Source organism: Mollisia scopiformis, assembly GCF_001500285.1.
Source record: "Mollisia scopiformis unplaced genomic scaffold LY89scaffold_22, whole genome shotgun sequence".
In the NCBI taxonomy this organism is placed as follows: Eukaryota; Fungi; Ascomycota; class Leotiomycetes; order Helotiales; family Mollisiaceae; genus Mollisia; species Mollisia scopiformis.
In genome coordinates this window covers 68,837-87,872 of record NW_017263602.1, presented here as the reverse complement: position 1 = coordinate 87,872, position 19,036 = coordinate 68,837, and the positions used below count along the sequence as shown (strand labels likewise).

At 48.0% G+C, this 19,036-nt stretch overlaps 6 protein-coding genes across 6 annotated transcripts; 3 read left to right on the top strand and 3 right to left on the bottom strand.

Annotated features, from left to right (window-relative positions):
* Nucleotides 1-218: 218 nt before the first annotated feature.
* LY89DRAFT_593463 (natural resistance-associated macrophage protein) lies at nt 219-1,891 on the bottom strand (the record flags this gene model as incomplete). Its single annotated transcript, XM_018209751.1, has 4 exons — nt 219-1,056; nt 1,102-1,376; nt 1,425-1,559; nt 1,607-1,891. The coding sequence occupies 4 exons, from the start codon at nt 1,889-1,891 to the stop codon at nt 219-221; spliced, it is 1,533 nt and encodes a 510-aa protein (XP_018066182.1).
* A 1,621-nt stretch (nt 1,892-3,512) lies between these two features.
* On the top strand, nt 3,513-4,866 carry LY89DRAFT_738471 (uncharacterized protein; the record flags this gene model as incomplete). Its single annotated transcript, XM_018220373.1, has 2 exons — nt 3,513-3,683; nt 3,733-4,866. 2 exons carry the CDS (start codon nt 3,513-3,515, stop codon nt 4,864-4,866), a joined length of 1,305 nt encoding a protein of 434 aa, XP_018066181.1.
* Nucleotides 4,867-5,637: 771 nt separating this feature from the next.
* Nucleotides 5,638-7,143, bottom strand: LY89DRAFT_593542 (aspartic proteinase precursor; the record flags this gene model as incomplete). The annotated part of the gene is made up of 4 exons (XM_018209758.1): nt 5,638-5,724; nt 5,778-6,656; nt 6,705-6,778; nt 6,837-7,143. 4 exons carry the CDS (start codon nt 7,141-7,143, stop codon nt 5,638-5,640), a joined length of 1,347 nt encoding a protein of 448 aa, XP_018066180.1.
* Nucleotides 7,144-9,489: 2,346 nt separating this feature from the next.
* Nucleotides 9,490-11,175, bottom strand: LY89DRAFT_688324 (uncharacterized protein). Its single transcript, XM_018215684.1, has 3 exons — nt 10,883-11,175; nt 9,760-10,777; nt 9,490-9,709 (listed from the first exon to the last, which is right to left on the bottom strand). Exon 2 carries the CDS (start codon nt 10,765-10,767, stop codon nt 9,910-9,912), a length of 858 nt encoding a protein of 285 aa, XP_018066179.1. The 5' UTR covers nt 10,768-10,777; nt 10,883-11,175; the 3' UTR covers nt 9,490-9,709; nt 9,760-9,909.
* A 3,106-nt stretch (nt 11,176-14,281) lies between these two features.
* Nucleotides 14,282-16,704, top strand: LY89DRAFT_688322 (mitochondrial precursor protein-like protein import receptor tom70). The gene is made up of 4 exons (XM_018215683.1): nt 14,282-14,601; nt 14,660-15,617; nt 15,667-16,140; nt 16,189-16,704. Exons 1-4 carry the CDS (start codon nt 14,416-14,418, stop codon nt 16,431-16,433), a joined length of 1,863 nt encoding a protein of 620 aa, XP_018066178.1. The 5' UTR covers nt 14,282-14,415; the 3' UTR covers nt 16,434-16,704.
* A 340-nt stretch (nt 16,705-17,044) lies between these two features.
* On the top strand, nt 17,045-18,771 carry LY89DRAFT_722251 (uncharacterized protein; the record flags this gene model as incomplete). The annotated part of the gene is made up of 3 exons (XM_018218718.1): nt 17,045-17,802; nt 17,987-18,193; nt 18,346-18,771. Exons 1-3 carry the CDS (start codon nt 17,347-17,349, stop codon nt 18,769-18,771), a joined length of 1,089 nt encoding a protein of 362 aa, XP_018066177.1. The 5' UTR covers nt 17,045-17,346.
* Between the last annotated feature and the right edge of the window lie 265 nt (nt 18,772-19,036).

Here is a 19,036-nt window from a genome sequence, read left to right as displayed (position 1 = left end):
GAATCTTACTGGAATAGAATCTACTTTATCCTCTGGGTTTCATCCTTCGATTTAAATGACTTCGGTAGACGAGCAAGATCAAGACCGGATGTCTCCTTCTTCCTGTGACAATCGCTAATGCTTTTGAATCCTAAAACGTTACCAACAATATTGGGTATATCCACCACGGACTATTTATAACTCGTAATCAGGAACTTATTCCACTCTTTCCAATACGCTCAATCCCCGCCGATCCCCATTCCCAAGAATGCCAACGAAGCAACATTCATGGCCGCAATCAACACCCAAATCAACCACCCAACCACACTTGTAACCCATCCATTCGCCATACTGATAGCCGGAGGCCGCACCTCACTCCCCTCAACATCACTGCTCATTGTAATTACACTCTCTCCGACCTCCGTTTCAACCATCATATACTTACTAAACCCTGTGTACCAAAGCAACGGGAACGTCATAAAAATTAAGGCTACTGAAAGCACAACATTGCAACCATTCAAAGCAGCAGCCATTCCCTGTCTTCCCTCTGCCGCTGCAATAATGATGCCCGGGACGATGGCAACAGAACGAGTTAAGAGACGTCGATAAAAAGGTCGAATTCGCCAGTTGATTGCTCCTTCTGCGATCATCTGACCTGCCATTGTTGCTACAATACCTGCACTTATTCCAGAGAACAACAGTGATAGAGCGAACATTGTCCCAGCCGCCTGTGAGATGTCCTGTACGAAGAGTGCATACATACCAAACAAATCTGCGTCCTGTGCCGATTCGTCAAGAGATGCGGCAGCGATGATGAGGATGGCAGAGTTGACAAACACGGCTACGATGAAGAGGGTAACGCAAAGCTCAGCGATAGAATAGCTCAAACAGGACTTGATAGCTGAGAGTGAAGGTCGGTAGAGCTTGATTCCTTGAGGCCTGGAAGTGGTCATTGCTTCCCGGTAATGAGAATTTTTGATATCGAAATGCCGGAGACGAGCTTGTGCCATGCCTGAACCAAGGTAAAGCGTGTGAGGCATGAGAGTACCGCCCAAGATGGCACATGATTCGTACAGTCTAGGATGATGTGAGCTTCGTGTCTGCATGAATGGATAAACTTACCCATTAGATACGAATATTTCTCTAGACGGGAGGAAGCCATCCATCACATGCCGTGCAGACGTGTTGGTAATCATAGAAAGCTCTATACAGAAGCAAATGAACACCGCCAGCACAAAAGCGCCAACGAAGAGTTCAAATCCACGAAGAGCTCGTAAAGAGCCATCCGGCCTGTAGAAGAAGAGGATGAATAGAGTGTCGACAACAGCTAGTGCACAGCCTGCGACGAGCGGTATCTTCGGTATCAGGATATTGATAGCGATTGCAGTACCGATAACCTGGACTGAATGAGTATGTTAAGGAAGACAAATCAGAAAACAACATACTTGGCCAATATCTGTACAAACGATCATAGCTTCGCCCATGATCCATAGTCCTATGTTGAGCCAGCTTGGAAGATGTGCTCGATTCATCTGTGCTAAATCCATTCCCGTGACCGTTCCAAGCTTGACGGCAAGTGACTTGGAAATTAGTATGTAAGATAAGACTCATAATAAGTACGACATACCTGCAGGAAGATAGCAATGACGTTGGATACCAATACCATGAATAACAGCTTGTACTTGAATTCTGCTCCTGACGATATTGCGGTCTGGAAGTTGTCCGGGTCGATGTACGCCACACTGATGATCGTTCCCGGACCCATGAATCTTCCAAACTTCCATATCACTGCTGCCACATTGGCAAAGCTCTGTTTGTTGAGGACATCTCGAATTGTGGAACGAGGTCGTGGTTGCCGTTCGTACTCGACGACAACGTTCTCCGCTTTCTCGTCATACGTGACTTCTGACATGTCTTTGAGATCTTTTGAGACTGATACTCTTGAAAGAATCTGTTCAACGGTATCCATGTTGGTGGACTTCAACGTGAAAGGTGCAAGATGATTGAGATGTCGAGCAACAGCGCTTGCTGCAAAGTAAATGTTTCTCGGGCAATTCAGAAGACATACTAGACCGTAGGGTAGTCGCGACCATGCGACTTTCTAGTCGTCCACAACTCACTTGTCGGTAACGATTGCATCGGGAGACATGTCAATTCTGGTGTGGAATTCATGACCACTGATAGGCTTACATCAAGCCATCTCAATGTCTTAGGACTTTCCGTCCAATGAGACTTCAGGTATTAGAGATAGTCTTGAGTATCACAGCAGACCGACAATGTGTCCAGGGGTGTAGTATGCAGCAGAGAAGCAGGTGTTGAGGATGGTTGAGGTATCAATCTGCATGAGACCCCTGGTTTGGAGAGACATTCTGGCAAATGCAGATTGGCTGCCGCTATTTGAGCGCTTTCTTGAAGGAAAAGCACATCTGACTGAGGTGCATCAGCCGCATGGAAAAGGAACAACAGACTTGATTTGCACAAAAGCTTAATTGAAGCATGCATAAAATGGTAAAAAGTTTAAAGATTAGATAGATAGAAACTCTTCGCCGTACTAGAATTCCTCGTACGTACCTGGTCTCTTAGGTCGATTTGGGGCTGAAGTGGCTTCGAAGAATGTCTGTATCGGGGCAAGTCAGATATCGATAGTCCCGAAAATCTGCAAGCGCGCCACCAGATGCACCAAACAGAACCGAGGCGGAAGGACAATGCTGACTTGGCTGCAGCTGAAAAAGGGAAAGGGAAAGGGGATGCTCGTTCATGCTCGCTCGCTCATCTCCAGTTCTCACGCGATGTCTTCTCCAAAAACTCTGAAGCAGGAGGAATCATCCTCTTCGTCATCCTCTGTCCAAATATCAGATGTTCTCCTCTTTTTGAATCACGTTTGAAGCATTGTTCTGACTTCTCGAGGTTTCATCGCATGTCACTGGCTGCTTCTCATAAGGTTGGCGTTGGGTGCCCTACAGTAAAACGTGGGGTCCTGAGCTGAGAGAAGACAAGCTTTGAGGATGTGCAGCACGGTGCTCGAGCCTATCGATTTCCCCCTGAATGTCACCAGAACGGCCCAGACATTCATCGCATCCTGGTTCTCGTGTCCAAAAATGGCACTTTGGCTGAGGCCATCGATCAATTCCTCCCTGGACCGTCTGATTTAATTTCGATAGACCGTGTAACTTGGCGGGGTGCACCACCCCTAGTCATCGCATTCATATGTTCATGTAAGCTCTTCTAAGATTCAATTCCCAGCTTCCTCTTTTCCTTCAAGATCCCACGATAGGAAGGCCACCACCTCTCAACAACTCACATTCTTTTCTTGCCTGTTGATTTGCGTCGTTTTGTATTCTACACTCGCTTCTCGACGCCAGGCATCTCAATGTCTCAGTCCGAATAGCCATTCACCGGTTTTTCTTTTCCTGCCGCGGTGCCACCTTCTCCTTTTCGTCGCCGTCTATTGTGTGACGACGAGCACCTTGATGTGCACGACTCCTACGCCAGATTTATCTTCGAACCTTTTTTCATAAGCAAGATTCGTCAAGATGATCGACTACGATAATGTGTTCTTCAACATCTCGGCCTTCATCGCGGGGTTGTTCGTGTTGGAGTTTGGTGCCGACAAATTCATTGACCACACGGCGAAAGTTGCTGCTCGATTGCGGATTCCACCGACGCTGATAGCACTATTAACTGCTGGAGCAGAATGGGAAGAGGTATGTGGGAATTACTGGCAATCTGCGAATTCTTACTGATCTCGTATAGTTGGTTGTTGTCGTGGCTTCGATATCTCAACACCAGTCGCCACTCGCCCTGGGCAACATTCTTGGAAGCAGTATCTCGAATATTTTGGGAGCCTTTTCCCTAGGTCTGATTTTCTCTCCTGCGAGCATTGCGTTCGACAAGTCTGCGAAGATCTATACTGGAGTTCTGCTGGGTCTGACAACATTCTTTACGCTGTTCATCCTGTTCTTCCAACCCCTAGGACGATTCGGTGGAGGACTCTTGATTGTTACGTTTGTGGCATATTTCGTCTCGATAGCATGGGCGATATACCAGGGAATTGTGGAGCCTCCAGAGCCGGAGAGTGATTCGGACAGTGACAGCGACTCGGATTCTTCAGACTCAAACTCGGATTCCGACTCGGACTCAGATGAAGAATCATCCATTCCTATGAAGAAAAGCCCACCACACCTAAAGCTTCCTCATTCTCGCTCTCACTCCAGCAGTACCACGACCCTGATCCACGATGCCAACACTCCACCCACCGCCGACTCGCCCACAGACTCGGACAAAGACTCGTACACCAAGTCCACCTCCCATACAATCTCAGCCCTCCCAACCTCGCCCACGTCCGCCACTCTCCCCGACGACATGTTTGACGAAATAACCCTCAACAACGTCAGAACCATAACCGCCAAGAACGACAACCCCTCCAAGAAACACAGCACACCATACCACCTCGCCCACCTCACCCTCGGCTTCCTTGCCCTCTCCCTCTCAGGCTACATACTCTCGCACACCGTCTCCACCCTCGCAACCTCCTTCTCCCTCTCCTCCACCATTCTCGGAACAACCCTCCTCTCCCTCGCCACCACCCTCCCCGAGAAACTCGTCTCCATCGTCTCCTCCCGCCGCGGCGAAAATAGCATCATGATCGCCAACACCGCCGGTTCCAACATCTTCCTCGTCACCCTCTGCGCCGGCGTGCTCTTCCTCTCCGGCGACCTCTCCGCCCTGAAGGACAGCGTGAGTCTATTCGAGGTAGGCTGCATGTGGGGCAGCAGCGCCGTCTTATTCGGCATCGTCATGACTGGGGGCAAGAAATGGATGGGCTACATCCTGTTCGCTGCATATTTAGCGTTTATCGTTTTGGAGTTTACGGCTGACAGGAGATGAGGAGAGATCATGGATGGCGTTTTGGATGGGAGATTGGATCAATATTGGCAGGCGTCTCGAATGGGAATATTACAATAGAAAGGTAGAAAAAGGGCGAAGCAATTCTGGGCATATTGTACCGTATTCAAACTTAGCGCCTCTTTTTAGCATAGCCTTTCAGATTCGATACAAATGAAACAGTTACTTATCAAATTTGTCCCTCTCGTTCAGTCCTATCATACTCTTGCTTCATTCTCAAGCTCTCGTTCTTGATAGCAACTCCAGTTTTAATTGAGGCTCAGTTATGCCATTGACTTGGCCGACAAGCGAGGCGGCGCAGTGAGATAATGCTTGTCACCCTGTGGAAATCTGTCATCCTCTGAATGACTGTCTCGAATTTGATAGTCCGAGATATGTAAGATCTTGTGACAATGGAGATCTTGAACGACTGCTTATTGCTATACTTTCCGGGCGAGAGGAGGGTTGGGAAAATGATACTGATTCGAATATCATCAGTAATCTCATGTTGCCAAAAGGAACGGCGAATGCCAGACTCAAAAGTTTGGTGCCTCTCGTCTAGAAAGGGGCAACCTCCAAGCGAGAACGTGGCGAGACTATTACAAGGCAAAACACCACAGACCGAAACAGAGTCATGTTCTGACGATATTATTGCTAACCAAAAGCATTCAAAGGTATGCAGAGTACAAAAGCCCGTCCCAATTTGTTGTCCTTGCCTTATCCTTCCATGCCCATGCCGTTTCGTTACATCATCTCAACCATACAATCTTCCCTCTAAGAAGTAGAAGGGGGAACAGCAGTGTTCTGGGTTGTCTCAGGTCTGGGGACAGCACCGAAACGAGTGTTACCTTGGTCAAAGATCTGCAGATATGTCAGCGAGGAGCAGCAAATGGTAGCAAAGCAAGGTAACTTACAGCATAGATTCCCTTCAAGAAGGTATCTCCCAAGATATCAAAAGTCATGGTACCACGAGATTGAATGCCACCATAAACCATACCATTGCCAGCATCAGCGAATCCCAAATCTTCCTTTTGAACGGCGAATTGAGTGCCACCAACAGCAAAGGTGACAGTTGGCAACTGATCAGCAGTTGTGCTGGATGGGAAGGTATAACCTTGCTGAGTGTTGTCGTATGTTGAGCCTGGAATAGCGGCATAGATGGCTTTGCACACAGCGTCAGAAACCAAGGCAAGAGTGGTTCCGGTGTCAGCGATGGCAGTGTTGCCAGATTGCTGAACGGGTGTACCGTTGATCTCAGCGGACTCGGATTGGAACATCCAGAACCCTTGAGAGTTGTCAACTGGGGTCCAGGCAATCTCTTGACCGGAGGCCGTGACAACATCCTGATCAATGTATCCGAAAGTGTAGAAGCTAACTCCCTTGTCGGGTTCATTGGCATCACGCCAGCTGCCAAGGTTGGCAGTGAAGAGTTCTGCAGTGGAAGGGATATCTTGTTGAGTGATCATGTTCTCGACTGGTGTCTGAACAGCAGTTGGTGTAACGGTGTTGATGGAACCCCAAGCAAGACCCAAGAGTCCGTCGCCAGCTCCTTGAATGAACTGGGTAGACATGGTCTTGGCCAACTCAACTGCCTGGTTCTGGATAGCCAGCCCACCAATGCTCACAACATCCGTTCCAACATCACCTGAAGCAGAAGACGAATCTCCATAGGAGATCTGCCATGTTGAGCCGGATTGTGCCTTGTATGTGGAAGAGGCCTTGGGGTTATAGATCGTGTGTCCAGCGCTCTTTCCTTGAGACTGGATGGAGGAAGACAACTCGGTAGACCAGACCTGCAGATATTAACTTTGTTTGCTTGCAGATGTGGGATCGGAGCTTACCCAGAGATCAGCAGATCCGGTATCGAAGTCGAGACTGAGAGTCTGTGCTGGAGTACCAATTTGAACGGGGCAGACTGTACAACAGATTAGTACTGCCAAATGCTGTGAAAGGATATATGGAATAAAGCGTACGGTATTCGGAATCATTTTGAACATCCTCGGCTGTCACTTCACTACCATCTGTGGTTGATGCGTCTCCAGATGTAGCACCGCTCGCTCTCTTGGCTAGGACACGATGTGTTGTAGCCTTTCCACCGAACTTATGAAAATGGCCATGCTTTCCAGATTGAACGACCTTGTTCATCTGAAAGTATGGACCAGGCATGGTGGGCTCGAAGCCCCATTTCTGGAGGAGGTAGACATAGGATTTGGGACCGGAGCGCTTGTACTTCTTGTTGTGAACACGCGGAATTCGTTGCAAGCCTGACAGAGAAGACATGATGCGTGAAGCCAGGATGAAGTTATTGATAAGAATAGGGTAAGTTGTCTTTGTTAAGCTGAATAATACTGGATGGAGAGAAGGATGTGGGATAGAATGAGAACTGGAGGAAGATTGAGAAAGAGGAGGGGGAACGTCTCCCATAAATACTTACCTGCCTAGTTAGTGTAGGAAGGCAGAGCCCACATGGACAGTGAGAGTGCGAGTACGTTGTGCCTGGCAAGAGCGAGGCAGAGTGAAGCAAGAACCAGAACCAGAAACGTGGATGATGCTTTCGGCAGGCGTCATCCATCGGTTTGCTCCTGGTCCTGCAGCAGCTGAATGCATGACTAGCAGCTAGAAGTACTTCGTAAGGTTAGCAACTAGGGTCGGGAAGGTGGGACGAATCGCTATGACCGGCTCTCCCTTGATGCTACGGCCACTACTATCGTCTCCACAAATGTGGTGGGAGAGGTTCAAGCAGATCTCGCGTCACCACCCATAGCGGAGGCGTGGAAGTGAAGCTGGATAACAATAATGAGAATACAATAGCTTCGTCTCCTGTACTGCTCGCTCATCTGTCCCTGTGTTCCTTGTGGCCCCTATGCGCCAGCTGTGGATTGTTTCACGTCACCTGGACCGACGAGTGATTGGAAAGCAGCTCGTGGAAGACAAAAAGGGAAGGGTTGATGTAACGCACGGCATCGTTACAGTATCGTCTACCCTTGCAGCCATCGATAAGAGATAGAGGGGGATTAGCAGGCCCAAAGCTCGACAGCAAACTCTAATGGCCAGGAAACGCTCAGTGGTTGTCACAAACCCGGTCGTGATCCCATCTCCTGTGCAGCTATGCACCCTCAAGAAGATTAGTTTGGATGGAGGCCGCGCAATGCCCCTTTCTTCCAAGGCGGCTCTGTCTCTCTTCATCGCTGCAACACCTTATCAGACGGGCGATATACGGTCGATCGATTCAGATGTGCTTCTTTTTTGAGAGTCGTTTCATGCAGCAACTGGCGACATCGACGTCATCTGCAGCCGAGACATAGCGTTCTCCTTGGACGGTTGTGGCTTGCCGTCCTCTCATACGCCCGATCAAGCTTCTGACTGTGCCAAATCCAGCCTCTCCACACCACAGAAAAGGGGGGAGATGCCAGGATCTAGCGATGCCGAAGCAGGAACAAGAAAAGTCGCATAACACACAGCAAACGTGTATCAATCAGTGACCAGCAGTGAGATGTCGCCAAGAGAGTTGTGGGGACATGATGGGCATCCATCCACTGGTTTCCAGGCTCTAGCTCAGCACAGTTCAGACCTCACTCCACTGCGGAAGCGCCACTGAAACGATCCGTTCGGGGCCGAATAGCGGGGTGCCGCTGGCATCTTGGTGCTTGTCGAAGCTTGGAAGAACAAACCACTGACCCCATCCTGCTTTCTGTGATTGTGAGAGGAAGCCCTGTCCCTAGTTGCAACCACCAACCCAGACCAAACCAATATTCGCCGCTGATCTCGTCTTGAGATCAAGATTCGTGATGTCTTTCCGTTCGCCACATTTCTATTTCTGTGTTCAGAATGACGTTTGTTTCTCCGTGGGCGGTTACTTGCTGGTGAGGCTTGGATTCAGGAGACCCCCACCGTATGCATGTCTCCCATACCTTGCCATGATTTTTGCTTGTCGTGCAAGAAAGAAATCTTCCGAAACAATGTGCCGTCGGCACATGGCTGGTGTGTCCGGGGCACGCGAGCCAAGAATTTTCTTGCCTGGTCCTGGTGTTTTGTTTTGGTCGTTTGTAAGAAGAAGAGATGAAGTTGACGTTCACGCTCGGTAACAGAGGCTGCAGTTTGACATGGTGTAACACTCGCATGAGTCTAGAACTTTATCTGAGATGACTGAACTGGCTTGTAACCTCCATGATAGACTTCAGAAATTACTATTGAACAGTCAGTACACCATCAGAGACAAGAGTGACAAACTATCCTGTACAATGACGAAGCATTCAAATCCGTCATGTGTTCGAGTTCGAGAAAAGAAGCGTCGATCGATAGCCTCTCTGTGACCAGGTGACTGCACTTATCTTGTGGTACTCGAGATAGCTGTTGAAAAGCATATGTTTCGTGGAACACGAGACCTGCTCACCGAGAACTTCTCGGTGTGCATTTCTAGTACGACGTGCAGTGACAGTGTGTGGTGCCATGAAAATGAACCAGAAGAGTAAAATGTAACTGCGACTAGGTATATCTTCAACGTCTTGTGTCACGTAAAAATTGGGATATAAGATAATATTGTTCCATAATTTGAGGGACAATATAAACGGGTTAATTCTAAGACGCAAATAAAACTTGAAGGATAAAATCTTGTCAGAACGATGTGCACTCCTTTTACGCCCGATTCTCGAAATTGTTAAGTTTTCCAACTTGTATTGTCCCACAAGCTCTAGAACAATACTATTTTATATTCCATCTCTTGACGTATATACTAGTCGAAATTGAAGAAAAGTCGACAGCAAGAATGCCACGAAGAGAAGGCACTGAGATGAGAGCAAATGTCAACTGCATAATCAGATGACCGTATCACTACATGTTGTTGAAACTAGAAGAAATGTTAAGGTTGGGTTCTTGAAATCTAAAAATTCGCAGTACCTTGAGCCTACTGCTGTATAACCTCAAAGGCGCAGCAAAGTCGGATTGGATGCTTCCTCGCCAGTGTTGTACTAGAGAAAGCTTCACGAACGAGTTTCGGACGTCTCACGAATTCCAACAAACTCCGGTGCCAGGTTCGCCCTCGTTCAATTACTCTTCTAGCTTGACCTTTCCCCACTGAAATCCCCTCACCCCATTACTGAACCAGCACTCCTCTCCATCAACCAAGTCCCCAACCTTAACAATTTCCTCAAAAGCCAACCCCTTCTCCAAAGCCCACCTCCTCGTAGTCCCAATCTGTCCACCACTATGATACCGCGGCGTAACCCATCTCCCTCCCCTCCAGAAGAAGACGGTCGTCAAACTACCCTCCATGATCTCTCCATCCTTCTCACTGATGATAAGAACCTCTTTTTTCTCTGCCATGTCTGTAATCCCAACTCGTTCTCGAGCAAAAGTATACATGTCTCGACTTGTGGTTTTGAAGCTCGTGTGTAGGGATGGAGAAGTTTTGATGGTGTCTGGGCGGATTTCCCATGCTTGATCCATTGGAGGATCACCATAGACACTCTCGCCCTCGCCAACTGTCAAGGCGCCACCTGTCAAAGGACTGACTTTCATCTCTGGCTTTCCTTTCGGTGGTGGTAGTCTGTTGGGAAACAGATTGAATTCTGTGACAGCTGGTACAGAATTGCTTTCCACTGTGATAAGTCCTTCATGGCTCAAGAGAATCCTGACTTTCATCGGTGTCTTTGACTGTGTGTCGATCTCTTTGGTCAATTTGTTGAGCAGGTGAGTGAAACCTTCTTGACCGCTGAGGGCATCTACTACTTTAGTCCAGCCGAAGTGTTGGGCGGCTTGGAGTATGCGGTCTCGGTGGTTTGGCAGCATGTAAAAGGGTGATCCGTCCTTGGCTTCGATTGGCCATGCTTTGGTGTTCTCGGAAATGGACGTGAGGAGAGGATCATAGCGGAGGGAGGAGAATAATTGGAAGTCTGGACTAGCCATCTTATGATTTCTGGGTGATTGTTAGTTGTTTTGCGTTGTGGATGAAAGTCATGCCAAAGACAAAGCTTGAGAGAAGGGATTTTGAGCATAGGTAGTGGAGAGTAGTGAGTCATACACTTGATGTCGCTGGCACTCAAAACCGTAACCTTAAAGATACAGCGTTGGAATGTTTTAAAAGACAGGACAAATTGATTTCTCAACTTCGAATAGACAATGAGCAAGATCCAAAATTTGGGCGGGTTGAAAAGTCTGTATCACGTGGTCTATGCTGCTTCTCGACCTCGGGGGCTTGGAAGTTATGGCACGTACGGAGAGGGTACTATCCTATCTATGCCAGTATATACCAACCAGACCGCAAGAAATATACTGCTAGAAAGGTACAGAACATAGATAGATCGGAGCATTTGCAATTTGCAAAGTCACTCACTCGCATTCCAAATTTCCGAGATCTGCATGCAGCAGATGCTCAACTCGTCAGCTCGTGAGGAAAGTCTCCTCTGGAAGTATGAGACGAGGGAGGTATCTTGAATTCACTTAAGTGATATGAGTGTTCGCCACAGCGATGTGACCTGCGCTTGTGCTGGATTGTTGTTGGGATAGGTAGTTGGAATGAAGTGATGAGCAAAGCTGGACTCTCGCTTATTCGTGCGAATACGAACATCTGACAGAACTGAAAAGAATCGCGGTACGGCTTTCTCATATTCCATCTTTAGAACTAGTTTGTGAGTGTTGTCTTCGGTCGAGAATCCGTAACATTGCTGAATCATTGTTGCTTTCCTGGAAATTAGGAGGAAGACGAATTGGACTCCACTAGCATTGGCATCGGCATCACCATCTCATTCAGCAAAATGGCGGTCCCCGATGTTGTAGAGTACACATAGATATCCATACTGACTAGTCTGGTGGGAGTCGTTGACATTCCAGTCTTCTCTTCTCGAATTTTGCTGAAGTGGTTGACTTGATAATGTTGCTTCCGAAGAGCAGAGTATGGTCAACTACGATTATTGGCCTTCTTTATCTGAGCTAGTTGACGCAGTATAAAGATACTATGTCAAAGAAGCTCCCCGCAGGTAAGCTGGATTCTGCAGCATGTTCTGGAACTTTGATAAGCTGAAACGCTTCGCCAACGCTGTCAACTTAGGCAGGCTTGTTATGCTGAATCCAGACGCTACGTGCTCCGCAACAGCACCTCAATCGATACAGACTGAGATGATTCTAGATCTATAGCAAAGAAACAAGATATATAAAGATTGGGAATCTGATAGATTTTCAGCTGAAGGGCAATCGAAGTGCAAAGCAAAGAAACAGCTTCGCCGGCTGCGGAATTCCTCATGCGCCACCATCTCCACAAGAATGAGACTGAGCCAAAGATTAGAAACAAATTCCAGACCTAATGTGGGGATCGACTCTTCTTCTTGCGGAATGTGTCTTTCATGCAGAGAACAATACTAAGAGAACAATATTAAGGGGTTCGCTTAGATGGCCGGTTCAAGAAACAATGTTAAGGAAATCCTTTGAAATCAATAGAACTACGACCATACATCCGATTTTGGAGCTCGCCAGGCATATTCCGATCCTGATGTCCACTACAAAGACATATAATTAAGGGGCTCGCTAGAATCGCTGCGTCAGGAAACAATACTAAGCAACTTCTTTGAAAGTAAACAAACTATCAACAAACGATCGACTCGTCTCTCAGAGTACACATGTAACTGTCATCATGTTCACAAAGATTTGCGGTTCAGGGGCTCGTTTGTATCTCTGCTTCAGGAAACAATATTAAGGATAGTCCTTTCAAGCAAACAAATACTCGACAACGATCGATCCTCTGTCCACTACATAGTCATCAGCTCCTGGTCTGTCATAAAGCGAGGCTTTATCATCTCTTGGAAAGTAAGAGCCAATCGGACTCTAGTTCGAAGCCACCATGTGAGTGATCGACCAGCCAGATATCAAAGAACATGGACGCGAAGTCGGCGAGACTCAAGATATCTAGCTTCTTGTGGCTTGAGATCTGATCCGAGCTGGTACTTGCTTTGTGCTACTCCGGAGAAGCTTCGAGATAACACCTACTCCTTGCCTATAAATACTTGGTCCTCCTCGATGTTTTCCTCTTCTTCTTCTCTCATTACCACTCACAAACACACTCACACACACTACAAACACCAGTCTTCAGACAAAACCCACACACAAAACAAAATGCCTAGACAACAGACCATCGTCGTGCCAGCTACTGGCTGGGGATCCGGCTTCTGCGTCGTCCAATAAGCGACCAGCCAACCATGCAGTCGACCCAACCTCTACCACATCAACCGACGACATAGCATCTCGGGACAATATCGTTTGGCAGGGCAGGAGAGGCTAGGAGATTAGGAGAGGGAGGAGGAGGAGTTTCATTTCTAACGAATTCGATTCTATGGCGGGAAGGTTGACAGATTTCAGACACCGACGGGGACGCTCGCTGGTTGTACTTTTGCGATTATTCAGGGGATTCAGAGGTGAGGAGATATAGCATACTGATATAGGGACATATATATTGTTCTTATAATAACATAGTATCACTTGCATTAATGTTTCCCGCAAGTTTCGCTCATGTGATATGACCATGGAACCAAAGAATAGGACTGACAAGACAAGACACTATCTTAGAAGGAGTACACGTGGACCCAGGATCGTTGAATAAGATTCTCTAAGAACTCCCCAACGATATTCAGGATTTCCTTGTTATAGTTCTAGCTTGATCCTAAGACCAAGAGCTGTAGTTGGAAAAGAGTTGATATGTCGAGAATGATGTAAATGCTCACATCCCCGAGGGAGGATTCAGGAAGCTCCTTTATATATGCTCTTAGCTTAACTTGAGCTTCTTTGTGCCAAAGATTGTGTTCCTCGGGACATTCCAAAATGCTGTTTGACCCATTCGCATTTCAGAATAGTAACAATAGTAAAATGTACTTAGATCGGAAGTGCCGGGTGCAGAGACGATCAGAGATCTTGCCTATAAAATTCAGATTTATTTTCTCTAGAGCTCGTACCAAATATCAACAATATTTCTCTGAGAGAACTCAACTCGCGTCGTGCCCACTAGGGCAGATTGGAAAGAAGTGCAATGACATTCTCCCAGTTCGAAATTGCAATCTACAATAGGACGTGCTCGTAAACATATAGGAATATCCTTACTGAGAGAAGTTTCTTGATTGCAGGAGGAAGGATGGTCTGCGTTAGTGTCATCTGGTTGCTGCCGTGACTTGGTAGCGAAGTTTGAGCTTGTGCTACCCGCAAGCTAAATGTCTGAAATGGCATGACATCTTTTTTAGCGATTTCATCAACAGGAAGTCTCGTCTTGTCATCTCATTGTATTTGACATTGTACTGTACTCCTCAGGCCATTTCAAAATCGACAGATGTTTGAAGGTTGTGTCGAACGAGAAAGGAGTTCATGGGTGGGTCAAAATAGGGACTAGCGTGCAATTACTTATCCAATGATTGGGTCGCAGATATTGGCCGACGTAGTCTATCGCGGAATCTTTTTCTGGGAGAGCTGTTTGCTTGCTGAACTGCAATCATCCTCGAGTCTGCCGAGTTATCGCGCAACTCATCCAATCTCTTTCTTTCTCTATCGCTTCCTATTTCCCTTTAATAATTATTCCCCATGTCGGCCCAGAATCCAATCACTACGGGGCAGGGCGTCCCAGATTTTGCGTCATCAACACCTCCTTCTTCAGTATGGGATCGAATATCGACATGGGCATCAGAAAATAAAGCTGTGGTGTACACAATCGCTGGTGTGGCAATAGTTGTCACAGGAGCCGGCGTGGCATATTACTTGACTGATTCGGTATGACGACTGGAGGCCGACCTGAAGAATGCAGTGGCTAATCTACAAATGTCAACAGAAACCCCCGATTTCCAAAGACTCACCCAAAAAGTCAAGCAAGAAGGAGAAGCGGAGGAAAAAGGAGGAAGAGAAAAAGTCTGCAGATGTGGAAAAGGCGGAACCAAAGCCAAAGGCGCCAACCGTCGAATCCGTCGATGAGCTTCCAGAAGTGGATGAGAACACAGTTGGAGACCTCTCAGAACAGGACAGAAAAGACTATGCTGCCAAGCTGAAGGCTGCCGGAAACACGGCTTACGGAAGTAAAGACTATCCAAAAGCCATCGACCTGTATGGTAAAGCCATTCTCTGCAAGCCGGACCCAATCTTCTACTCGAATCGTGCAGCCTGCTTCAACGCCCTTGGACAATGGGAGAAGGTTATCGAGGATACGACTGCTGCTATCAATCTAGACAACGAATACGTCAAAGCCCTGAACCGAAGAGCCAACGCGTACGAGCACCTCGAAAAGTTCAGCGAAGCTCTACTTGATTTCACCGCAAGCTGTATTATCGACGGCTTCCGAAACGAATCTAGTGCACAATCTGTTGAGCGTCTACTCAAGAAGGTGGCAGAGGCAAAGGGGAAAGCGATCCTAGCTACAAAGGACAAGAGATTGCCCAGCCCAACCTTCGTCACCAACTACCTCCAAAGTTTCCGAGCTCGACCTCCGCCAGCTGGCTTGGAGTTGGATGCTGAAATTTCAGAAGATACTGGCAAAGGACAGCTCCAACTAGGTCTGCGATCAATGGAGAAGAAGACTGGAGACGGCTACGATGAGGCTGCAGCTGCTTTTGATAAAGCCTTAGAAATTGGTGGTTTGGAGGAGCATGAAGCATTTGCTTACAACATGCGCGGCACATTCAAATACCTTCGTGGTGAGAATGTATCTGCGTTGGAGGATCTCACCAAGAGCGTCGATCTGCAACCATCTTTGACACAGAGCTTCATCAAGCGAGCAAGCATGCACTTGGAATTAGGTATGTGAGAATCTTCGACGAGCGAGAATTGTCACTAATCTGAGGATAGGCAACAAGGACGCTGCGGCAGATGACTTCGAGAAGGCTATGGCACAGAACAATGATGATCCCGATATCTACTACCACCGTGCCCAGCTACACTTTATCCTAGGCGAATTCCCAGAAGCTGCTAAAGACTACCAAAAATCGATCGATCTGGATAGAGACTTCATCTTTTCACACATCCAGCTTGGTGTTACACAATACAAAATGGGATCCATTGCGTCGTCAATGGCTACATTCCGAAGATGTATCAAGAACTTCGATAAGGTGCCCGACGTGTACAATTATTACGGAGAGCTGCTGCTCGATCAGCAAAAGTACCAAGAAGCTATCGAGAAGTTCGATACTGCAGTAGAGATGGAGAAGCAGACTAAGCCCTTGGGGATGAATGTCCTGCCGCTGATCAACAAGGCACTGGCTCTCTTCCAATGGAAGCAGGACTTCGCCGAGGCGGAGAAACTATGCCAGAAAGCCCTGATCAGTAAGTGTTTCTAACTCCGAGTATGCTTCCAACACTAACTTGTCATAGTTGATCCTGAATGTGATATTGCCGTTGCCACTATGGCACAGTTGTTGCTCCAGCAAGGCAAAGTGACGGAAGCTTTGAAGTACTTCGAGCGTGCTGCTGAATTGTCCCGAACTGAAGGAGAGATTGTGAATGCGTTGTCATACGCCGAAGCCACTCGAACACAATTGGAAGTTCAAGAAAAGTATCCACAGCTTGCCAACAGGCTGCAAGGGATGGGTGGGGGGTTTGCTGGTCCCATGCGTTAAGTGTTGGCGCTTGTACCCATTGGCAGGTTGGACTGTGTTGACGATAGATGGCTTCTTGGGATGCACACGGCTGAGCAGCGGTTGGAAAAACTGCATACAACGATTGCACTTGTAACTAATACTCCACTTCACTCGCGGAAGAGTGTGTATAGTAAAGATGAATGACGCACTTTTCAGTCAATTTCGCCTTGTGAAGGCTGAATCTTCAAGTCAGATGTGTATGTTGAGGGTTACCATTCGGGTCTCTAGGAATATTGGGATTTCCAACAAGACTTTAGGCTTAAGTAGCCTTTCCCAAGCCACCAGACCTCAGTGTTGGGTCTCTTTAACCTTATCACTCGTCTCCAAGTGGTCGTGATAATCGGCGGCGATGCGAGGCGGTGGCAGATTTGTGACACCGGCCATGATTTCGTCCTGGTCCAAGGCACACAAAGGTCAAAAGGTCGCAAGCAATAGACCTTATACCAAATCCAACAGCCACTTACTCATTGTCCCACGGCGCCTGAGAACATCGTGCGCTTCCAAAGCACTGCGCCTTGGTGTTCGTGACGCCGAGAATCTCCCATTGGCTCTGAGCCTTTGAGCGCTTAACCAATGAAAGTCTCCATCACGATCAGCACAATCAGATCTCACCACGATCTCATTGACAAACGCCCATAACCGCAACCGCAGTACACGACCTCAATCCGGATAACAAGTGCGTGTATTTCCAAGCACATGGGCCGCCCAACTCAGATTCCAAATTTACGCCGTCCACGCTGTCGGCAACGGGTCCCGACATTTGTCCAACATCACTACTGTAGAGCACCTTATTTGATTGTAAGCTAATTGTTCCCAATATAGACGGACTTTGGTCGGAATTCTCTCCTTCCGAGTGTTCTATTTCCGGTGTGATTATGGCTCTTTTGCTCGCATGCGGCGTTCGAGTCGCGGCAAATTAGTCGACATTATCGTTAGGTCGGACCAGCTCTCGAATGCGGACATTTGGGGAGGTCAAGCGAAGAGCCGACCAGGATGGCAGCGAAAGAGGCAAGTGCGTGAGACATGGACATGGTCTGAGTGTTCGAGAAGCTTGAGGGACATTGACAGCAGGGTGGCAGATGCGCGTTGGAGGCACAGAACAGATGAAAGAAAGAGCACGGTTCTTGGGAATTCTCTGTTTCGAAACATTCGAGTCGCAGGTTACGAGGGAATTACAGATGACGAGAAGGGGAAGGGGGATGCGATGATGTTGCTGGTGGGACAGAGCGACACGGGGATGAGATTCCTTCGCCCGTCGGAGAGAAAAGAAGTCGGGAAATCTGGGAAAGAGGGCTTGAGGGTACAGTATCTCGGAAAGATGCTGATGCTGTTGACTGTACTCGGCAAGGTCAGATCTCGCCTCGCGGGCGACAATCTTATTTGACGCGCAGAACGAATTATTGATGCTGCTTTGGGCAGACGCAAACGCGTGCAACACTGTAACACTTTGGTAAGTCGTCTCGAAAGAGCAGCGGTGGCTTTTGAGTTTCGGACATCGACTTCTGGTTGTGTTCACCGTACGATGTGTGCAGTTCAGGAGGGAGGGAGGGGTTGGGGTTGGGGTTGGGGTTGGGGTCAGGGAGGCTCGAGGTCTGGAATCAAGTGCAGACAGAATAGGGGGTCTCGGTAAAGTCGATCTGGAGGATTCACTGGAATTTCTCATGGATGAATGTTCGCGATGTCCAAGCTTCAACTCGAAACATGAGAAGAAACAAGAAGAAACATCAGATAAACCCCACGTAAGGTTACTCGAACAGAATAGATTCCACTTGGCAGCCTCGTGGTCGGGAAATGAGAGGATGAGGGGGAGGCAGATGTCAAAGTTCATCTGAAGTTTCGAAGATCAAACGTCTCCTGTGTCCAAGATTCCTAAAGATCTGAGAACCAGCAGAACCTGTACGAAAAACCCCCCATCGGTAGCGATGCTGACATGCAGTCGGAGTGGGCATGGCAGGGCAGGGCAGGGCAGGGCAGGGCTGGGCTTGGGCTCGGGACCAGGATCAGAAGCTTCCAGGCGTGTCCCTCTCCTAAGCAACAAACAAACACTCTTCTGGATCATGGCGGCCGAGGATTGCCTCGTGCAAAGTCTTCCTGTGATGACGAACAGCCGCCGGCTAATCCTGACGAGGGCGTACGTCTGGACGTCTGGAATCAAGTCGGGCGCAGTCAACTTGCCCAAGTGTTGGTACTCGTACCAGTGACAAACGTAGGTAACAAAACCAACAAAACCAACAGAAGAAAAAGCGTAGCACCAAAGAAGGTTGCGGAAGAGGAGCCACGGGACTGGATGCGGGAAAGTTATTTCTCCTACTCCTAATGGCACGGCCCAAGCGGGTGAAGTGAGTACAGCAACTCCACACGCAAGAATGGACTGTACAGTACTTATCAAAAACCCCTCCAAGGAACGGTACCAAACCACCCCATCTGCAATTCCCATGTCGCTGCATGCAGCGGCGTCGAGGGTGCATCTCGACTAAGCCTTTTCCAAATTCAACACCACCAACATCCCTTCTCGTCGTCGGCGGACACTCGCAGTCAGACTCAGCATGGCCGGCCGTCTCGCCAGACCAGACCGTGAGCCC

Bases quoted from the DNA above. Each gene is read 5' to 3' on its own strand.
- LY89DRAFT_688324 (XM_018215684.1), bottom strand. From the start codon at position 10,767: ATGGCTAGTCCAGACTTCCAATTATTCTCCTCCCTCCGCTATGATCCT.
- LY89DRAFT_688322 (XM_018215683.1), top strand. From the start codon at position 14,416: ATGTCGGCCCAGAATCCAATCACTACGGGGCAGGGCGTCCCAGATTTT. The intron at 15,618-15,666 runs GTATGTGAGAAT...ATCTGAGGATAG, and splicing joins AAGCATGCACTTGGAATTAG to GCAACAAGGACGCTGCGGCA. The intron at 16,141-16,188 runs GTAAGTGTTTCT...AACTTGTCATAG, and splicing joins ATGCCAGAAAGCCCTGATCA to TTGATCCTGAATGTGATATT.